The 21,756-nt window shown below is 43.7% G+C and overlaps 2 protein-coding genes across 7 annotated transcripts in view; both read right to left on the bottom strand.

The window, feature by feature from the left end:
- htra1b (HtrA serine peptidase 1b) overlaps nucleotides 1–9,122 on the bottom strand; it is a 16,352-nt gene extending 7,230 nt beyond the window's left edge. Inside the window, exons 1-4 of the mRNA XM_031843889.1 lie at nucleotides 8,469–9,122; nucleotides 4,416–4,515; nucleotides 3,993–4,107; nucleotides 3,611–3,700 (exon numbers count right to left, since the gene is read on the bottom strand). Of these exons, the coding sequence (XP_031699749.1) occupies nucleotides 3,611–3,700; nucleotides 3,993–4,107; nucleotides 4,416–4,515; nucleotides 8,469–8,928 (765 nt within the window). The 5' untranslated portion in view covers nucleotides 8,929–9,122. The remainder of the gene's footprint in view (nucleotides 1–3,610; nucleotides 3,701–3,992; nucleotides 4,108–4,415; nucleotides 4,516–8,468) is intronic.
- A 9,414-nt stretch (nucleotides 9,123–18,536) lies between these two features.
- The window catches only part of plekha1b (pleckstrin homology domain containing, family A (phosphoinositide binding specific) member 1b), a 14,785-nt gene continuing 11,565 nt past the window's right edge, over nucleotides 18,537–21,756 (bottom strand). For 2 of the 6 annotated variants that reach the window (XM_031843858.1, XM_031843859.1), the window contains exon 13: nucleotides 20,190–20,528. In XM_031843858.1, the coding sequence (XP_031699718.1) occupies nucleotides 20,288–20,528 (241 nt within the window). In that variant the 3' untranslated portion in view covers nucleotides 20,190–20,287. Of the gene's footprint in view, nucleotides 20,529–20,557; nucleotides 21,689–21,756 lie in introns of those variants that run through there. The other 4 variants (XR_004212671.1, XR_004212670.1, XM_031843857.1 and 1 more) reach the window with 4 other exon arrangements.

Here is a 21,756-nt window from a genome sequence, read left to right as displayed (position 1 = left end):
GAGAGAGAGAGAGAGAGAGAGAGAGAGAGAGAGAGAGAGAGAGAGAGGGAGGGAGGAAAAACAGAGACGAAGTGTGTGTCCTTAGGTCTGGATGAGTCGGGGCAAAATACAAAGCAAAATAAAATGTGAATTCTGAAACAGAAGCCAAAATGTGAGATTAAAGTGTGCTTACACAGCAGCTTCACTGTGCGTCTCTCATGGTCTTCATTCCGTCTTCAAACTCGGCCTTCATTTTATTCTCAACTACACACACAGAAATACAAACACCTGACAAAGTTCTAAAAGGTTCCAGCTCCAGTCGGTATCTACAGGATGACTCACACACAGACTGACGAGGTGAAAACAATACCAGGCTCGCTGTCACGGCGGGTAAACACGGTGCCTCAATATTACTCTTCAAACACCTCAGAGGATCAGCAAAAATTCTCCAAATTTATACTTTTTGCTCAGAAAGCAAATATGCAAATTCACATCAAAAGAAAGGGAACTCAGTCGAGGAAAGACTTCATCAATTATTTTAATGAGTTTTCTTTTCCTTATGGGCTGAGTGATCCTACAGCGTATTCATTAGAGCCGATACTTGTTAACTATACATACAAGAGAACATTTCGAGATAGATTGATACACAAACTACCTCAGTCAATCCCCATCAAGCCTACACCGACATAAAGGAGATGGTCATGAATGGACTCGTTGAGCTCTTCCAATCGGAGCTTCAACATAAAGCTGCTCTGTTCTTCTGCACTGAACCACAAACACAACTCAAATCATCTGAAGCCCTCGTCCACCGACACGCAGCCGGCCGAGCTCCGCCCACCAGGAAAAAAGATCACCACGATTTTCTCGCTCTGTGGTTTTCAGGATGGCAGCACTTTGTCTGGGATGAGACTTCAAAGCCGAGGGAGGCGCTGTGTTCAGCTGTAATTCAAGAGACGCCGACACAGCAGAATGCAACAAAACAACCAAACACCACAACAAGGAACATTCTTCTTCTTCTTCTTCTTCTCTCATCTGTCTCTCCTTCTCCTATCTCTCTCCCATTCATTCCTCTTTTATGCATACAATCTCCAGTATACAGTCAGCATGTTACAGGGTCAGTTAACCCACAACACACACTGACACTCATCTAGCCATGCAGGACCTTCTGCCTTTATGTAACAAGAGAATTTAGTTTTAAAGAAACATTTCAGAAAAGCGCTGTAGAAAAAATGGAGGAGAAGCTCGTCTTTATATTTCGGACAGACACAATAATGACAAAGACCCAAACGCCAATTTGTGGGAGCAGATCGGTCGGTTTGACAGTGAATGTTGCTGCTGAGTGTTTTATATCACTGAATGCTTTGTCTCTCCTTGTCTCTGACGTTACAGCTGTCCGATTGATCGGTGACAAGCTCATCTATTTAGAGTATGAAGCAGACATCCTCCGGTTGGTGCTCAAACACAAAGATAGTCGGCCACATAGTTCATAAAAAGCAAAGGGGCGAAGCTAGCCTACCATACAACCATGGTTAGAGTGGTGATATGTTGTCAAGATATTAACATAGAAATATTTTTAAAAAATAAAAAAACTCTGGATGCTTTTTCATCGTAATGGAGCAACGTAAGCTCTCTGCTGTAGTCCTGTTTCTGGCCACCAGGTGGACTTTAAGTCCAACATTCTCTCTCCTTTGAACTTTGCCTTTGGTCTCCACCAACTCCTGAGAAATATAACTGAGTCTCTTTAGCTGCTAAATGCTTCACGACATCCAACACGTACTCGCTAACTTTGTCTGCTTACCAAAAGATTACAACAAGACAGTTTGGCTCATAATGTGAACAAAACCTTTAAGGCTCTCCTCTGATCGGAGCGTATCTGCCCTGAACATGCATCTACACGTCGGACTGCTTTGTCTGCAAACACGTTACTGGACCTGCACTGTGAAAAGCACACAGGGAGTCTTGTGCCACTCAGACTGTCTTGAAAAGTGCCTTTATTACTGTTATTCCTAAATAGGACAGTCACCGCCATCAAAGTATTGATGTGGTGACTTTATAACACTTTCTGCTGTGATTTGTATCTCATTGAATCTCATATTTGGCCTTTTCACCGACATTATTTAGAGCTAAAAAAAGCATTAAAATGATTACATTAAGTGTGTGTTGGGAGAGTGGAGGGCTGTAAGTACTTTGTGCAGAAGAACAGTTGTCTCTGGGTTTTTGTGTGAGTGTGAAACCACAAGTGCTCAGCAGTTTGTGGATTTCTGCACAATTTCATCTCCTGAGGCTCCAGTTCCTCCCAAAAGGCTCTCCGCCCCAAACACACCGAGGAAAACCACGATCGTCTGTCTGACCGGCAAACATGAACTCACATCCTGCAGTGTGTGTGTGTGTGTGTGTGTGTGTGTGTGTGTGGATCATATAGACTCCACAACATTTTAACATTAAAGTGAGTTCAATCATGTCCAAAACTAATCCTTAATTATTTAATTAAAATAACAAAACCAAAACACCATTTGTAACCTGTTTGTTATTTGGCAAATTTACATTTGTGCTCAGTCTTTGGACAGATGACATTATTTTATGCTTGTGGGGATGTTTGCATCCTTTTGTGTGTTTGTCTGAGTCTGTGGAAGCATCTTCACCACACACACACACACACACACACACACACACACACACATACACACACACACACACACCCCTGCTTTCCACTGATGGCAGATCAAGATGGCAGAAAGGAAGCTTGTGTTTAGATGGCATTAGCAGGTCAGAACCAGCCCTCCACAGACTGGAGGAGGCAAAGAACAGTTCAGTGTATTCTTGAGTTTTCTGTGTCATATAATACGTGCTTTTTGTGCTGCGTCATAAGACAAACAACTCAGATGAACCCACATGAAAAGTTTCCCCCTGACCCGCTGATATCGGCTTTCATGAGTCATGATATTATTTTGCTGAGGCGCGTCAAATAGCACTGAGCTAAAATAAAAACCAGGCTTTCCATTTAGGGGATGCTCAGGAAAAAATAAAAGCAATTTTCTTTCCAAAAAAGCAATAAATACTTGATTCTGTTTTGGAAAATCAAAAAGAGAGAAGCAGACAGATGAGAGGAGCTTTTAACAGGAGAGAGAGGAAGTGAAGGGCGGAGGTTTCTAGAGAGCTGCATCATCAAACAGAACCAAGAAAGAGAAGATAACATGGAAGGCATATCATTTATAACATAAGTCTCTCTATTTATAACATAAGTCTCCTCTTGATTAAGTTCTGTCGTAAATCAGAGATTATGACGATTTTTGGACAGCAAATGGATGAGCAAATAAATTAAGTGAAATTAATCATTCCTCCAGATTAAAAATAAAAAATCTGTCACATAAATAAACACTGCAGCAGCCAAATATCTCTGGGATGAAGCAAGGAACCTCATTAGCACTAACTACAAAAACGTCTGCAGACTTTAGAAGAAATAGAAACGTCATTGTGGAAATGATCATCAGTGAACGTCTAAGACATCCAGCGTGATGGACGGAGAGGCTGACACTGCAATACAGACAGAAGCTAAAAGGTGAAGTCTCTATAAAGAAATTAAAAACAGGAATAAGAACCATCCCATCCATTCATCTGTCTCTCTGCTCACCGGTGCATCGATCTCGATCAGAGCGATGTCGGCCTTCTCGTCCACGTCTTTGATCTTGGCGTCGAATGTCGCTCCGCTCTTCAGCTCCACCTGGAGGAAACAAAAAAAAGGTTATCTTACTCAGCACCAGTCGCCTTTGTCTCTGATAAACTGCCACTTCATTTGATATTCTTTGGTTATTATTTTATGAATTAAATGCAGAGGCATACTGAAGCTCATCATCACTGACAATGTTTGTTTCAACCATGAAACAAAAATCATGAAGTGGACATGTTTGGAAAACAATAAATATGAGAAATTAACGACAAGATTAAAATACCATTGATCACAAAAACATAATCTGGGCATATTGTCTCGACAGCTGTAAAACTGCTCTGCGTACCTTGATTCGGTTCTTGTTGGCTACCACGTGGGCGTTGGTGACAATGAGTCCGTTTTCAGACACAACAAACCCAGAGCCGCTGGCGACCGCCACCTCCCGCTTTAAGAATAAGATCCTGAGCAGAAAGAGTTATGAGACGCGAGCAATCACATGAACTCATGTTAACTAAAAACTAAATATACATTTCTTCTACACTGAACTACAGGTTAAGAGGAACCAAGTGAAGACATGAATAAACAAGATTCCATTCAGGCGATCACCAAAGTTATTACAATGCAGCCTGAGGAAGATATTCATTAATATTCATTAATATTGACAACAAAGTTAGTGACGATCCATCTAATATTTGAATTAAAAAACACAAATGTCACCAGATCATTGTTAGAATAGTTAGGTGGTAGTTTTTCAGGTCGTGTTTCTTACTTGCGGTACAGTTCAATATGAACGACAGCAGGCGCAATCTTCTCCACCACGTCAGCGATGAAGTTGTACTTGAAACGAAGACTGTCAGGGTTCTGCTGACCTGAAGGAGGGAAAACATACCGTCAATGAACTGCATCACACACACACACACACACACACACACACACACACACACACACACACACACACATCATGATGACTTGGGTTTTGCTCAGCAGCAGCAGCAGCACAGGTACTGGGAGTCAATCATGTGTTGTACTCTCTCAAACCAAACCGTATTGACCCCATAGAGACGGGCTCGTGTTGCCAGGTAAGATAAAATGTCTATATGTGTGAAACGCGTCGTCAATCGTGCATAACGTCGAGTTAAACCAGCTCCAGATGTGGAGTGCAGCATACGAGCTGTCTGAGAGCAGCTGCAGACCGTCTGCTGCTCTCAGCGATGCTTACAAAACAAAGGAAATGACTCAGAGGCACAAAAGATACAGAGGGATAACAGGGGGGGGGGTTACCAGTCCATGCATCACCTTACATAACCCCAATTTGGTTTCACAACATCTTTATTGTCTCATTTCACTGGTCGGTCTTTGTGTACGTCCCTCGCACTCCGACCTGCAGGGACCTGCAGGGACCAGTCAGGAGACACTCTCTCACTCTCCCCCTTCCGTGTGTGTTGGTGTCAACAACATGTGTTATAAGAGCAGAATGTTGTAGAGCAGCACGGGACCAGACATTAGGGTAATACTGAACAGGATCATGGTGCATCATGATACAACTTTCACGTGTTTCCCAGTCCCTTCACTTCTTCCTCTGTCTCTCTGTCAACGCCAGCAGTGTTCCACCAGGGTGTGTTGCACTTTACCTGTTGGCTTTCTAAACATGGGGAACTGCACCCCATCTCCTAATACCCACAATCCCTTGTGTTCTCCGTCACTTGGATTACGCCAACATTTCTTGGTGCAGAAAAACACAGTATTTTCTGGACTCGTTATGAACTCAAGGAAGAAACTCTGCAGCGTTCAGATCAACTAATCAGAACATGATGGCTGTGAGCAGCATTTGGTTACAGGTTTCTAACTCTAATCGCTTCAACACCCTGCTGCTGGCAGCCAACGTCTCGTGGACACAGCTAAATACGGAGTGAATCTGGGTTTCAGTGTTTTTGTAATCTGCACCACAAAGCAAAGACAACACCAAGGTAACAGGAACATTTCAACAACAAGGAATCAGAAGTTCATTTTTAGGCATATCTATAGTTTTTGATTTTGATCAATGGGCTGATCTCTTATCTACTTATTGTCTCTGTGAGAGCTGATGTAGCTAAAAACCCTTCTGTAGAAATTACTTTGACAATTAATCAATATTCAAAATAGTTGCAGATTATGCAAGAGTTGATGACTCATCGTTGCAGCTCTTAGTGCATATCAATTATGTGTATTCTGTTATTGTTACAAAAAAAAGACAAGAAAAATAACTGCTAAATTATCTGGAACTAAGCTACATCAGCTCTCACACAATAATCAGATTGTTTGTTAAATGATCTTCTTTACTTCAGTTTACTTTATCATAAAGCAAACTTTACACCGTTTGACTTTTTGGAAAGTATTTCAAGTCAGCACATGCCACATAACTTCAATAAAAACATGCATATTTAGTCCTCGTAATCTTGACTTGAGTCTGAAGTCTGACTCACATGACTCGAGTCAGAGGACCTCCTCCGGTGCTGCTGCTGACTTTCTGACTGAGCAGCTGTTTGTAGTGAATGTCCACTTCAGCCTCAGCTGCAGCCGACCGTCTCGAAGACCCCGATGTGTTTGTGTGTGTGTGTGTGTGTGTGTGTGTGTGTTTGGCCGGAGGATTAGTGGTGCGCCAGCTGCTGCAGCTTTGAAGTGAACTGAATGGAGCCAGTCTGACGAGCGGAGAAACACACTGCAGGTGTCGGTAACAGACTGAGGTCGAAAAAGGTCAATTGTGCACTGACTCGGTGAATAAAGATGCAGCAGGTACCTTTGATAATCTGTGCTCAGATGTCAGTGTCCTTGAATGCACCATCAAGTTCAAAACAATGGACCAATGGACTTGGTGCTGAGCGCCACAGATAGAGAAGACGGACTAACACACAGTTTACTTGGTCTTTTCATGCAATGTGTAAATAACAGGAAAAATAAAGTATAACACCAGTATTATTCTTTAATATAGAAGAAAAAGAAGCTGATTCATTGGTCATTCATTATATATTTGCAGCCTGGTTTGTCTCTGCAACAATCAAATGTAAGAACGGATGGTTTGTCTTTTGAATGTAGTTCCACACTTACAAGTTGGCTGAGAAGCTTTTTGTTGCGAACACAAAAAACTTTGTCTCCTGAAAGCAGCTCAAAAATTCCATCCACCCAGAAACCAAACGATAGCATGTTTTGAATTTCATGTGAAATCTCATTACGAGCTGGACGAGCCTGAACTGGGAAACATTCCTCCAGTTCCTGACAGAGTTGAGTCATCGTGCAACCGTGTTTTGTTGATTCTGTATCCAAGCCTGTCAATCTGACAAAGACCTCACAAGACTGGACAGGAAGCAGAAATAATAAAAAATCAGTAAAAGGATCCCTTCCAATCTGGGTTAAATAACTTAGATTGACTCAGATCTGTGTCTGTTGCAGAAGGTACACAATCAGCCAATCAGCTCCAAGAGATGAATCATTACAGAAGACTTGATAACGTGCGTGCTAAGAAGTTCAAATCCTCAGAAGAGGCGATGAGACAATCCTGTCACTCTCTCTTGGTTGGACATATTAGAGATAGGACGAGAGTAAATTAGCAACAAGGAGAGAAGGAAAGGAGAGAAAGTGGGGAAGTATAAGACGTGCAAGGAAAGGAGATGAGATGAATGGACAGAAAGAGAAAAGGCATGATAGGAGAGGAGAGGAGTTAAAGCACAGATGGAAGGAGACAGAGGAGAAGCAAACTCCTCTTCTCCTCTTCCTTCATCTGTCCTTTTCCTGGAGAGATTATATATGGAAGGGGAGGAAAGAGGATGAGAGAAATGAGGGGAGAGGTGTGTGTGTGTGTGTTTGCTCCTCAATATGCTTTCATTACTCTCTCTCACATACACACTCACAGGGGAACACTGTTTGTTTTTGCAGCACAGGGAGACACTCAAGACATTATGGCCTAATTTCTACACATTGTGACCTTGATGAGATAACATAACAAGTGTGCATGTGAGTGTGTGAGTGAGTGTGTGTGAGTGTGTGTGAGAGAGAGAGAGAGAGAGAGAGAGAGAGATAGATAGAGAGAGAGAGAGAGAGAGAGAGAGAGAGAGAGGGAGGAAAAACAACCCCAGCTTTAGAGTTTGGTGCAGTGTGAGGCGCCGATGCAAATCTGACTGATCAGCAAATGGAAAGATGCCAGAGAGACAGAGAGAGGAAGAGGAGGAGATCACAGACTTCAGGAAACAGCTTTGTTTGGTAAAGATCCACACAAAAGTCACACCATCATCGTGTTTTTATCAATGAAAATTAGAATAATAATGTAAAAGTGATCATTAATCAATTAAGTAATATCGCAAATCATATCGTAATTGAAATTGCATCAATCAAAATTGCATATTTTTAAGTGCTGATGAAACGCATTAAACCTGCTGCAACCCAGAACACAAACCACTGACAGGCTGCTTATTCTGGGGATCTAATGTATATTCTAGAAGCTGAGGTTACCCTGAGGTTTTTGAATTAAAGCTGGACTATGTAACATTTACTGAACAACGGCCACATGTGGCCACAGCTGACAGTTACAGGATAACTTACTCAGTTATCTCAGCTACATCAACATATCTAAACTTTACATTTTACTTCATGAATGTGTCAATTAAGACAAAAGCTCATTAGAAAATGGATTACTTGGAAGATCTGAGGAGGTTTGACAACTCTGATGAACAGATGGAGGAGAAGAAAGTTCATTCTGTGTGTTGACCTGCTGCTGAGGTCACCCAAGTTCAAAACACACACACACACACACACACACAGTCACACACACACACACGCACACAGCTCTCACCTTCCCCGCAGGTTCCTCTCTGGATGAAAATCACCGGTGGCTGCTGCAGCTTCATCGCCCGGTTACTGACGCGCTTCAGCTCGCAGATGTTCCGGTACGAGACACCATCGCTGCCGCACACTGGGTCGGAGCTGGTGCAGGAGCACACGCCGGCTTTCCCCCTGTGCCTCACGGTGGCGGACACCTCCACGCCGTCGGTCACCGCGCACTCCATCCCCTCGGCGCACTCGCGGTGTCCGGTGCCGCCGCACTGCTCGCCCTCGCCGGACGCGCACACCGGGCAGCAGTCGCAGCGGTCCAACACGTCGCCGGCCAAGCAGTCGGCGGGGATCGACGCGCACTTGGACTTGTCGCACTTCTCAGAGCAGCCGATGGCGAAACGTTTGGCTATCCTCGACCCGGCGATGAGATGCGGGCAGACGAGCAGGGCCATTACGCAGAGGACAAACCGGAGACTCATGCTGGGACAGCCAGAAAGACTCTGGAAGAAAACACCGGGAGCTGGAGTTCAAATTGAAATGCAATGCTAGGTGATAGTCTATGAGAGTTAAAGTGTGCTCGGATGCAGAGCGGAGGTCACGACTAACTAACTGATGTGGTTTGGAACTTCAGTGTCGGGCTGTCCCGATTTCTAAAAGCTGCCGGATAAACACAGGAGGCGATTGGAGGGCGCGTGTGACGTCTGTCAGGGGGGAGGAGGGGTGATGGAGGTGTGTGTATGTGATGTAACTGCACGTTCTGAAATGTTTTTTTTCTTCAATTCTGTGCTACTTTAAAGTCACTTCAGAGTACATGTTCTGTACATTCATCTGTCAGCTGCGTGCAAACAATTTATATGCGTCTATGTATTAAATCTACCAGATAATTAAAACAAGCTCAAGCTACGACAATAAATAATAAATTAAAACCTCCAGGCTCACTCAGACAAACTGCAGGACGCTCCATCACTAAAACTTCACAACCATTCAGACTATAGCTCACTTATGTGATTTACTGATTTACTGTTTTTGTTTATTGACAGAGCCGTCTCTGGATATCTTAATTAATTATCTGAATGAAAATGATAGATCTCACTGTCTGTCCCTCGGTCCCTGTCTCCATCCACTTCATCACTTCCCTGAGACCCCTGCGTTACTATCCTCCATCCATCCACCAGAGGCCCTCAGACTCTCTCACCTGTCACCTGACTCTCACTTCCACCTTACTCACCTGTCAGGAGGAACAGGTCGAGATCTTTTAAGTACCGACTATCACCTGTCCTTCACACAGCATGCAGACAAAGAGGCTCAACAGTGCATGTTTCTCCTGCAGGCTAAGGTTTTCAATGTCCGACAGGGCATTCTAACAGTATAACAGGAACATTGCAGCCGGGTTTAAGTCAAGTCAAGAATCATCAAGCATGCAACTGAAACCCCCGGCACCCCTCTAACCCACCTCCCAGACCTTTACAGTCATGCAGTGAAAGGAAAGGCAGGCTTCATGGCTGAGGACACTTCACACCTCCTCCATCACTCCTTTCAGCTGCTCACATCTGGCAGCCGCTTCCCTGCACCTCTGGCCAAAAAGAGACTCTTTCATTCGCACTGTAATACCCAATGTAAGAGACGGTCACCACGTTTTAATGCAACTTTTCTCACCTGCTCTTATTTATTCATGGTTTGTTTGTTTAAATATAATTGTATGTGAATTGGGTGTATGCTTGTTAGCCACCAAGACAATGTGATATCACTATATGTGATAAAATAGTCCACAGTCTTCTGTGTCCTCTGTCCGCCTTCTACATCCTTTTTTCCAAACTCATCATCCACTCTGCACTGCTGCTGCTGCTGCTGCTGCTGCTGCTGCTGCTGCTGCTGCTGCTGCTGCTGCTGCTGCTGCACATTGACCTCCAGTCAGTCAGTCAGTGCTGGTGGGCAACAATTGATTTTTCCAGAGAGGTGACAGATACTTTGTGGTTGACAAGTTCAGCCACTTTTTGGGAGTGGTCTGTTTTGAATACTGTTGGTGGGACCATGCAGGGCTGCAGCACATTTTATGCTAGAATGACACACTTTTATAACTTTTACAAGAGAGAGATTCTGATAAACTGTGTTGTGTTCTCTTCATGTGTGTGTAAAGCTCACTCTCCGTCCTCGTGCTGTTTGCTTCCTCTTTGGTAATACTGCGCTGCGTTTATGCTTCTTCACGTCACTGAATTGTTCAAAAGGAAAAGTTCGTCCAAGAGTCTCAGTAACCTTTATTTAGCAGAGAGCAGTCCTGCCATTAGCGTCATGATGCAAAAGCTTTTGTTGGAGCTATTTATTTGATATTGTATTTTGTTATTTAATTTATAAGTAGTATTGTTTAATTATTGTAGATGTTTGATATATTAAGATTGTTTTTTCTCTTTAATAGTAATTTGCTTAGTTATATTATTTTTTGCTGTTTGGTTAATTACTGTGGGCACCTGTGGCTATATGTATGAGTGGAGAAACAGGACCAGCATGCACCGGGGTGGGCTCATAGTTTTTACCAGCACAGCACAGCACAGCACAGGAGAGACAGAATGACAGGAGTTTTCTTTGTTCTTTTTGTTTTATTTGCTTTATTTAATAAATACGAAAATCGGAATCCTGCATGGAAAATCCTCTCTCTTCTGGCTGCGTAAAACACCGACCACGGTGCATCAGTGGCGTTTGATTATTGTTTGTTTAATTTTGATTTATGCGACAAATGGCCACTACAGCTATCAATCGATATCAATCGATAACTCTCAATGACGAGGGTTTCTATGACATCACATATGACGTCGTGGGATTATTATGTCATTATTTGACATTCAGGGAAACTCAATCTAATGGATCCCTGCAGTGTGTGTGTGCGTGTGTGTGTGTGTGTGTGTGTGTGTGTGTGAGTGAGTGGGTGTGTGTGGGGGGGTCAGGAATAAATGTGGTGACAAATAAATAGCATGATGAAGGAAGAGAGAGAGACAGAGGGTGAAAGTGTCTGCCAATATTTATACCCACAAATAATAAAGTTTTTAAAATAACCAAAGAGTTAGTTTTATCAGTCTTTATGAATGTGTTTTCATAAGTGTGTGTGTGTGTGTGTGTGTGTGTGTGTGTTATGTACTTGTCTGACCCCAACATGTAACGTACGTCAATATGTCTGTTTACTGCAGCTGAAAATAAGAACGTCCAGGCTTTGCAATATCAACAGTTATGTTGTGAAATATCTGAATGTTTGTGGTGTCACGGGAGCTGAGATGTTAAGACACATATTATCCCCCCCCCCCCCCCTCTCGCTCTCTTGTGTTTCAACCAACAACTGTCCGATCGAGAGAAGACGTGAGAGACGTGAGAGATGTGTCATAAGTTACATAGTTATATCACATTTACTCACCTGAGATACACATCTCAGCTGTTCATTCTCTCTGTATGGAGAATGTGATAGGGGTGTGAGACGTATAAATTCATTACTAATACTAACTAGACCATCGTCAATGAAATAAAGCAGGAGAGACTGTGATGGCTGGACGAGGATCACCTCCTACAAGTTGCTCTGACATGGAAAGATGGAAAATGACCTTGAGCAGCAGTCCTCCAGGAGATGAAGAGCATTAAAGGAATAGTTGGACATTTAGGGAACCACGCTTATTGGCTTTTTGGTGGAGAGTTGAGATGAGAAGATCGATTCCACTCTGATGTTTGTCTGTTAAATGTAGCTAGCAGCTGGTTAGCTTAGCTTAGCGCAAAGACTGGAAAGAAAGGGAAAGACAGCTGTCTGTAAGTGACAAAATCCACTTACTGGTAAAGCTCACAAATGAACACGCTATATCTCGATTGTTTCAATACAAAGTGTAAAAAAGGTGATCCAGAAAGAAATACTCACAAGTTACTGAAGGACGAGTAAGTTCGGCTTTATAAACGCCCCGTCAGATGATTGGATCCTTCTGAGGCCTCGGGGCCGCTCAGCTGCTCCCGCTGCGTCTCATCAGTGCGAGAGAAGACGTGATGCAGAGGGGATTTTCATCCGTATCCGTCTCCGTCTGTCTGTTTGTGTGTGTTGATGTTGCCACCCTCAATCGCCATAGTGACGTACTCCAGAGGATCTGAGAGAGAACGAGCTGATGATCTCAAGACTCTCAAGACTCCCCGCCTGAATAAAGGGGAGGATGTGTGGACGTTCACTATACTCCCTTAAGGTTCTTTAAACGGGTTCCAGCGGTCTCTGAGGGGATTTAAATTGTCATTGAGTTTTCAGTGGTCATTCAAGGGGTTATACAGGTATTTGGAGACCTTCCAGGGACCCTTGAAAGTCTTCCCATGAGACTTTGAACGTGATCCATTGGTCTTAGAAGAGGCCCATTGTGTCACAGTTGGGCTTTGCCGTGTGTGTGTGTGTGTGTGTGTGTGTCTCTCCTTATCATGCTCATTCTCTCCATGCCCAATCACCTGCCCCTGGCTTTTCCTTTCGCAAACCCCAATCATCTCTACTCACCTGCCGGCAATCCGCTCATCAACCCTCACCTACTTATACTCCCCTGCTTGCCCTGTTCCAGTTGCCGGATTATCATTTGTCCTTTTTCCTCCCCAAGGACTCTTCGCTCTCCTGTGGTCATCGCTCGCGTTGACCCTCTGCGTTCCACGGTTTGTAACTGCCTTTTTGTGACCAAGCCCTTTTTTGTGACTTTGCTTCGTATTCCAGTTTGGACTTTTTCCGCTCCTGGTTGGAGTTGTTTTTGGTTTATGTTTTTGTGTATGCTTAAGTACCCAGTAAAGAGCCTTGCATTTTACCTCTCATTATGTCTAAGTCTGCACCTGAGTCTCTGCTCCAATCCTAAACCCACACGGTAAACTGTGAACCGTCACACATTGGTCCTTTAAGGAGTACCAATGTTCCTTTAGAGGGCTCTAAGGGTGTGTGATGGAATTTTAGGGATCTGTTGAGAAGTTCTGCTGGTCATTGAAGGGGCTCCAGGGATCTTTCAAGGCCTTTCAGGCATCCTGGAAGGAGTTTAATGGATCATTGGAGGGACTAGGGGCTCCACTAGTCCTCAAGATGGTCCAAGGGATCCTTCAAAGAGTTCCAATGATGCTTGAAGGCGAATCGGTGAACTTTGAAGGGGTCTGCTGTTTCGTTGAATGGTCTTCTGCCAGGCTCCATGGGTCGGAATGGGGTTAAGTGGTCATTGAAAGGGTTCAAGGGGACTGCAGTGTGAAGAGGTGCTATTGGCCTGGTCTTGAATCAGTTATTCTGATCCATAAATGAGTTTCAGTGACCCTTTACTTTCATCAACAGGTCATGGCGGGGTTGAAAAAAATCCCTGAGGGAGTTCTAGTGACCCGCCGAAAACTATTCCAGGAGTCAACGGAGGATGTCCAGGAGTCACTGAAGGACTTCCAGGGGACTATGAAGGGTTGCTTTAGGCCTTGAAGGAGTCCTGTGGATCCATGAAAGGATTCCAAGATCCTCAGCAACATAAGGAACGATTTAACGCAGACTTTGCCAAGAGTGTATGTGGTCTCATATTTTAAAAACATGATTAAACTGTTATATAATAATGAATGTCCTGGAAGAAGAAGCATAAGGTCACGCTTCTCCTCACACAGACTATTGGAGGTTTAATTTCCTGTTCATATGACACTGAACACAAAACATTTACTGGCTGCAGCAAATAAAACGGTTCCACTTTGTTCAAATCAAATTTAAAATTAAAGTTGACATTTTTTAACAAGCTGAGTAATAAGAGAACAGGACTCAGTCATATGATTATTGGCGGTGTCATAACCCGGCTCCTAGGCTATGACAAATACGGCAAAGACACAACAGATGATGGTTACGTAAAGTGTTTATTTTAACCAAATAAATAAATAGTTAACTTGAGCCGTAGTAGGTCGATAGTTTCTGGTCCAGCTTGCCTCTTCAGGTCTGACTTAACCTGACTTCTCTCTGGGCAGCATCAGCCCCCCTAAAATAGGCCTAACGACGCCCCTGCAGCTCATCATTCCTGTTTATGATGTGAAGTCCGCTGGAGAGCATTCAAACACTGTGTGTGTGTGTGTGTGTGTGTGTGTGTGTGTGTGTGTGTGTGTGTGTGTGTGTGTGTGTGTGTGTGTGTGAGAGATCAATCTAATTCCACTCGAGTTGAGTCAGTCAGCAATAACGTTTTGAGTTATGCATGTGCGTGTCCGAGTTGGATAGAGAGCGTAAAAAAGACAAAAGAGAGAACAACAAAGTTAGAGTTGGCGTGTGTTAACGTGCAGCTGTCTGCTGCCTGCACACAGCATGCTTGTGTGCGCCTGTGTGTCTGTGTATGTGTGTTTGTCTCAGATGACTCAGGCCTCCTCCCATCTGTCCAAACAGTCCAGTGAAGTCCTCGTGTCGGGGCCGCTCCGCAGCATTCAGTCTCATCGTGTTTGTGGTTTCAGATATTGGCTGTAATCACATCCCTTAAAAACTTCAGGCCTTCGATGCTGACTTTGGTCTAAATCGAGACAAACAATGACGTTTCCAGATCAAATCAGGACGAACCTACAACCTGAAACAGATCGACAGAAGAAGAAGAAACAGCAGTGGTTTCAATTCTCCTGGTTCCATTCTGCCGCGTTGTTAGCTGGACTTAGACAACCTTGGCAGACCAAGAACCCGACCGGACCTGAACCGTAGTAGGTCGATGGTTTCTGGTCCAGCTTGCCTCTTCAGGTCTGACTTAACCTGACTTCTCTCTGGGCAGCATCTCTCTCTTCAGACAGAGCAAACTGCCAAAGAAGTCACTCACACTGACATCGTTTGAGGAAAAGTATGGTGGAAGTATGATGTGTGAGGTGAGCTGTTGAGTTTAGTGTGATAAGTAGACAAAGTCATAGCTAATAAAAATGACCGTTTTCATTTGACAGAAAGAGAACTCATCTTTCTGAGCTGCAACGTAATGTAAACAGATAATGAATCAACATAGGACCTTTTTGACATTTTAAATGTTCATTTTAGTTTTTTCCCCACATCTAACAAAACTAAAGATCTTTGGTTAATAGTACTACACCCAGAGAAGGAACATTTTTGGTACCTAAAACTGCACCCTGGTTCCTCCGGTTGAAACGCAGTATAGAGTTGAGTTCCTATGAGGTTCCTGGAAGTTCCTTTTGTGGTTTCCCGGAGACAAGACTCCAGGAAGTTACTTTGCACGGCGGGCTGACGAATCGTCTTTTGCACGGATCAAACTAGATACAACATTTTGATCAATGAGCTTTAAAAGTGCTTTTTATAACCTTTGAACAGTGCCAGGCTAGCTGTTTCCCCCTGTTTCCATTGTCAATGCTAAGCTAAGCTAACATGCTTCTGGTAGCAGCTTCATATTTAGCGTACAGATATGACAGCGGTGTCGGTCTTCTCATCTAACTCTCAGCAAGAAAGTAATGAAGCATATTTCCAAAGAATGCTGGACTATTCTTTCAACCGTGACCGATAACGGCTGCTCACAAGGACTTGGTCTGACTGCAAGTCCACAAGAACGAAATGCTGCAACAGCTTCTGTGTCTGGCTTCATTTTACTCCTCTGAAGCTTTGCCATTTGTTGAAAGTTTGGTTATCAAAAGCTTGAGCTACGACCATGAGCTAGATCAGCTGTATGAGCTACGAATCACATCATGCTCAAAGATTCATCTTAGTTCACATTTAGCTTCATGTAGCACTTCATCTTTGCAACATAAGTCTGTTTGCATGAAAAAGTGTGGAGGCATCATGAAATTAATAAGAATTGGTGCAAAGATGTTTTTAAAGACGATGTAGCCTAAGTTATGTATTATGATGATAGTACTTTTGTAAATGGGGACATTTTGTCATGTATTATTTATGTAGTATGTAGTAATGCATCTAATAAAAAGTACCACCAATAAAAGAATATTGAGTTTAACTTTCGCTGACATGCTCACATCAACTCAAACGTCCTCTGCGGAGCTTTCAGAGCTTCTTTACGAGGACAGGCAGCCGATGAGCAACTGAAAGCTGCTCGCTCCAACAGAGCCATTAACGGTGGCGCTCTGTGGTTTTGGATCAAGCTGGTCTTTGGCTGAGCCTGAAGTGAACCACTGTCTCTGTAATCTGTGAAGAGATGTGCTCCTAAAACTCTCTAAGCATCATTTGAGAAAGTGATACAAACGTTTGCAAAGCAGCATGAAAGTGCTGCAGAAGTTCAGAGCGGTTTGTCAGGAGAAATAAACCTGCTGATATGTGTCTGACAGTGGAACCAGTGCTTCATAGATGAATTCAGTAGATGATGTGATGTCAGTGTTGTCTGTCCAAAATATGTTTCTCATTTCACTTGATTCATTTTCAGCTGCAGACGTTCGTGTATTTCCACAGCGAAAAGAGCATCTTCACATCTGTAAACAACACAGACTCAAAGCAAACTCACTGAACGACATGTTTGCCGGATGTGAACGTTTCCTGGAGGAGCTTGAACACAACTCTCTCACCTTACCCGAGGACTACCTCGGGTTCAAGCCCGCTTTATTTCTGTACGATTGACCGAATTCAGTGCAACGCAAGCTGTTTAAAAATCTGTGTAATGTTTTCTGATATGAGAAAACTCCACTCTAGGAAACATCTGGATGAGACGTCACCCTCAGGAATAAATGACTGACGGTTATTTAGGGGAGTTCCTCTCTAAGGCCTCAGCGGTCCACACAAACTGAACTCGATGTTGGAAATATTTTTGTGGATATTTGAACGGCGCTGATTGTAACAGCTGGAGAAGAACAGATGTGACATAATGAAGTGAAGGCAGTGTTTAGACACTGTGCTTTGGGTCACACTCTCACTTTTGTCTCCAAAATTTGGTTCATGTGAAGTTGCTTTATCATAGACTTGTTGGTTACAATCTGATGAAAATAAAACATTAACTTAAAAGTGCAGTCTTTTCCACTGCAGATGTTTTGACTTTACAATACCTCCAGAAGAGATTTGTTTAACTCTAACCCTGAAACCAGAACACGCTTCCCCACATCGGAAGTGGAAATCTTTTAATTCTTTACAACAAATTTATGAACGCGGGTTTCTTTCAGGTCACAGTTCATTCATTTGAACTTTGCCTTTTTCACTACCCATCATGCTCATGAATGGCTCCACTCCACCACCTTCTGTGTCGAATATACAAGACCCCAGAAGTGTAACATCTACAGAGAGCAGGTAAACAATGATGTGATCGAGTTGAGCGCAAACAAATAAAGATGTAAAAATAGCATCTTCCTCCAAACCTGATAAAAGCTGCAGAAACTGAGCACAGAAGAGGACACGGGAAGAGAAGGGAAGAAGAAATAGAAATAACAAACTGGAGTTGAGTTTGTATCCACAGAGACATGCACACAGCACTGTGCATCAGCTCAGATGGACGTCTTCCTCATCACGCTGGATGATGTTCGTCTTACGCAACTCCTCGAGGTGTGTGGGACGTGACCGCAGCACGTTACGGTCGCTCTGTAGCCGGCATCCAGAAATCATGACCTAACGACCAACGACCGCCTCAGGAGAGCTCATCTGGAGAGCCTCCACCCGATGAGGAAGAGCATGAGGAATGGACAAACCTCCTGAGAGGAGATGAAGTAGTGTGTGGGAGAAGATTTACAACATGTGACAACAGTGATGCCAAGAGGACGCACACAGACCCTGCTCCTCACTGAAGGAACCAAACCCTCAACCCTATTCAACACTACCGATATTGCTATTAGTTATATTTAGGATTTTTCTTTAGGTTCAGTCAAGTTTGCATTTTGAGAGGCAGAACTGTTTATTCATCACTTCACAAATACATTTCTCTGCTCGTTACTACTTTTCACACACTTCTTGGAGCTATAACTGCATCAGGTTGGTGAGAGGTGCGTCCTATGAAGTCCTTTTTGTGTGTTTCTTTGTCTCAACCCAAATATGTGCATATATTACCAAATCACAATCAAACAATGGGCTCAGAATTTTTTTTAAAAAGCTTAAATTTGAAATGAGAAACATCTGCTATATTTAAACCCTCCAGCCGCTGCTTTGCTCTCAGTCCTCTCAGTCCTCCAGCAAAGAACACACCGGAATCCAGTAAAACAATATGTTCAAAAGTCTTTAATAAACAGAGCACATGGTCTTTGAATCACATACACAATAAAAAGGGTCAGAACAGCTCATTGTATCATCTGTTTAGAAAGAACAATGCAGGCACTTCACCCAACATATGTTTAACAGGGAACAGCAATGGAGGGGGGGTCCATGCACACGTGTTCATACAAATCAGTACATATATGTAGTTTGTTTTCCCTCAATGTAAATAATAAATCATCAAAATTAAAAGCACACCAGATCATTAAAAACACCCACAACCAGCAGAGCTGCAGGCGAGCCTTCTGCTCGCCTGCAGCTCCCAAATCACAAGAAACTAAATGTGCAGAACAAACCAACAATAGATCCTCGAACCAACAACACAAATACATCAACAGCTGGAGTCACAGAAGAAGAGCGGTGAATGTGCAGGTGGTGAGTGAATGAAAACACTTCAGTCCGTTTATTAACAGAAACATTTGAAGTGTTTCACTGCGAGCGCTCAGCAGAACGAGGACGAGTCATGCAACAGTCCATCCTCACTCCTTTGGTCAAATTCAGGTTTTTGCTTCAGTTGAAAGATTTAAAATCTTTTGTAATTTAGAAAGTTATTGAATTCATGCAGATCATTTAAAAACAAAGCAGATTGATAGAAGCTAATAACTCTGCATCTCTGGTCCTAAATGTTTGAAGCCGTGGTCAATTTTAGGGATTAAGGTTGAAAGTTGAGTTCTCGTTCACTTTTAAATCTGAGCTAATTCTCCCAAGTTCAACTCTAAGCTGAAGCTCCACGCAGATTCACTTCACCTCATCAAGTACTGAGCACAGAAAACAAGATTTATTCTTGTAAATTTGTGACTTTAATCAAAGAGAGAATTGTAGATTTTTTCATACAGAATTTATGACATTAAAATCTCGGAGAACATCCAGGTTCTTTTTTATTGAAAATGTACGACTTTGATCTCGGAATTCTATGAGACGCCGGCAGGAAATGTGTTGGTCAAGAAGATGAAAACAACGTGCAGACGTAGAAACACCAGTGAATCAGGACTTTGTAGCTCTAAAGCACTAAAACGTTTGTTTGACAGGACCACGTTTCTACTGGAGAAGAAGAAGAAGAGACGGTAATTAGGATCAAAGAGTTTTAACATCAAGCTGGATTGTCTTACAAAACAAACGGAGGTTCTGGATTAGTTAGTCTCTCTGCAGCGTCGACACGGACATCTGAGCTGTTGCTGTAGAAAACAACACAACTACAAACTTTGGTTCGTCCGTCTCTGACATGAACCATGAACCCGGCTCAGCGCACAGCGGTGGGCCGGGTTCATGTGTTCACGCTACTGAAACGGATCAAAACCTTCACTGTACGACATCACACATCGGTTTATCTTTGCATGACAACATGGTTTTTGTTCGTCAGCAGCGATACTTTGTAAAATAATATCCGGGAAGACAAGAGTGAAGGAAGAGACGGCAGAGGAAGAAGGTCCTACTCCACATGTGCACACGCATACAAAAACTAAATGGTCCCAGGACGTTTTGTAGTTTGGTAGATTTCTGAGCACACAGAGCACCTTTCAGTGTGCGTGTGTGTGTGTGTGTGTGTGTGTGTGTCCCCTTTAGAGATTGTCAATCATCAAATCAAATCAGGGTCATCTGCATGTCAGATTTCTCAGTGGTGCGACTGTTTAGCTCCTCCTCTCCGCCACCGCCGCCATTAAACCCCATTTCGCTGTGCGGCTTCCACGGCCACTGGTCCTCCGTTACTTTGGCGACAGCACCGTCTCCTGCAGTGACAGGCGGGAGCGCGCCGAGGGGAGGGGCATCATCACGGAGGGGACGCCGCTCAGCCTCCACGGGAGCAGGCCCAGGAAGTTCTCCTGCTGGTGGGAGTCCAGCGCGAAGCTGAGGGCCCGCTGAGGGTTGTGAGTGGGGCAGGTCCTGGTCGGGGTAGTAGAAGGTGGAGGAGGATGTTGGGGAGGGAGAGGAGTGGTCACTGGGTTCCTGGAGAGAGAGAGAGAGAGAGAGAGAGAGAGAGAGAGAGAGAGAGAGAGAGAAAGTGAGAGGCGGAAGAGAAAGACGGTTGTGAACGACGGATGGAGGGAGCACAGCGATGACTCGATGGATGGATGATGGATGAGGAGAAAATAAAAAGGTAAACGGGAGAAAGTCTGTCGTAGTTGGGCAGCTGATTAAGCTGCAGGTTACCTCGTTCACCAGAAATCTTATTTAACTTAAAGGTTGTTTTGGAAAACACTCATTTTCACTTTCAAGCCCAGAGAGGGAAGAGAAACAAACAACTTTGGTGATGCATTTTCTGTCCTCTGTGCTTATGACTCAAGAACAAGTGAAATAAAGGTTTCTCCAGGATCATTTATCTAAGTTCCAAAACGTTAAAGCTGCAAGCAGCACCTTCTTACACATCAACAACAAACACATGATGAGAAACGATCGTTTGTAACCGGTTCTTAAGTCTTTCAGGAGGGAAAACTATTTAGACCAGACGTGTTTTTATGTCTCACTTGCCTCTCAGAGCTCCCGTGAGTATCAGAGGAGATCTAGAAGACAGATTTATGGTCTGTAGAAACTAGAGCACCAAACAGGGTAAGCTGTGTAACAGTCATCATTAGCATCAGACTCTTATTTAACAGCTTTTGTCAGAGACCAGATTACAAAGTCACGTTTGCTGGTGATCGAGGAAACATTGAGGTAAACTCTGACATTCGCTCTGGATACAAAAAGAAGAAAAAACATCATGCAGGTTTTATGGGTTAAAATGAAGTATTTTGTATTAGTAGGGAAAGTAAAAACAGCAGCCCGATCACAGCCACAACATGAAGTATGAACGTCCAACAGGACTCTCCCTTCACTCCAGTGATACCTGCCGGCTGAACTGCTGAGGGTCACACAATATCCGTCCAAAAGGAAAACGCTGTGAGTTGGGATTGTAACACAAGGGTTCATGCGGTTAAAAAAGCAACACGTACGAACGAGTAACGCTGCGGTCGCCGAAGGAGCGGGGCGGGAATCGAACAGCGGCTGCTAAGGAAGCAGAGAGGCAGCGGGGCTTGGTGATTGGACGATGAGCAGCGGTGGGAGGGGCAGGAAGTAGGCAGCAGGGCTCATTTTGGTAAGGTTAGTACGTCACTGTCACACCTCACTCTCTGGAAAGCGCACACACACACACACACACACACACACACACACACACACACACACACACACACACACA

The sequence above is a fragment of the Anarrhichthys ocellatus genome, unplaced genomic scaffold, assembly GCF_004355925.1.
Source record: "Anarrhichthys ocellatus isolate YVR2014 unplaced genomic scaffold, GSC_Weel_1.0 scaffold4, whole genome shotgun sequence".
Classification (NCBI taxonomy): Eukaryota; Metazoa; Chordata; class Actinopteri; order Perciformes; family Anarhichadidae; genus Anarrhichthys; species Anarrhichthys ocellatus.
The sequence above is the reverse complement of the archived record's forward strand: the minus strand, read 5'-3'. Positions and strand labels throughout refer to the sequence as shown.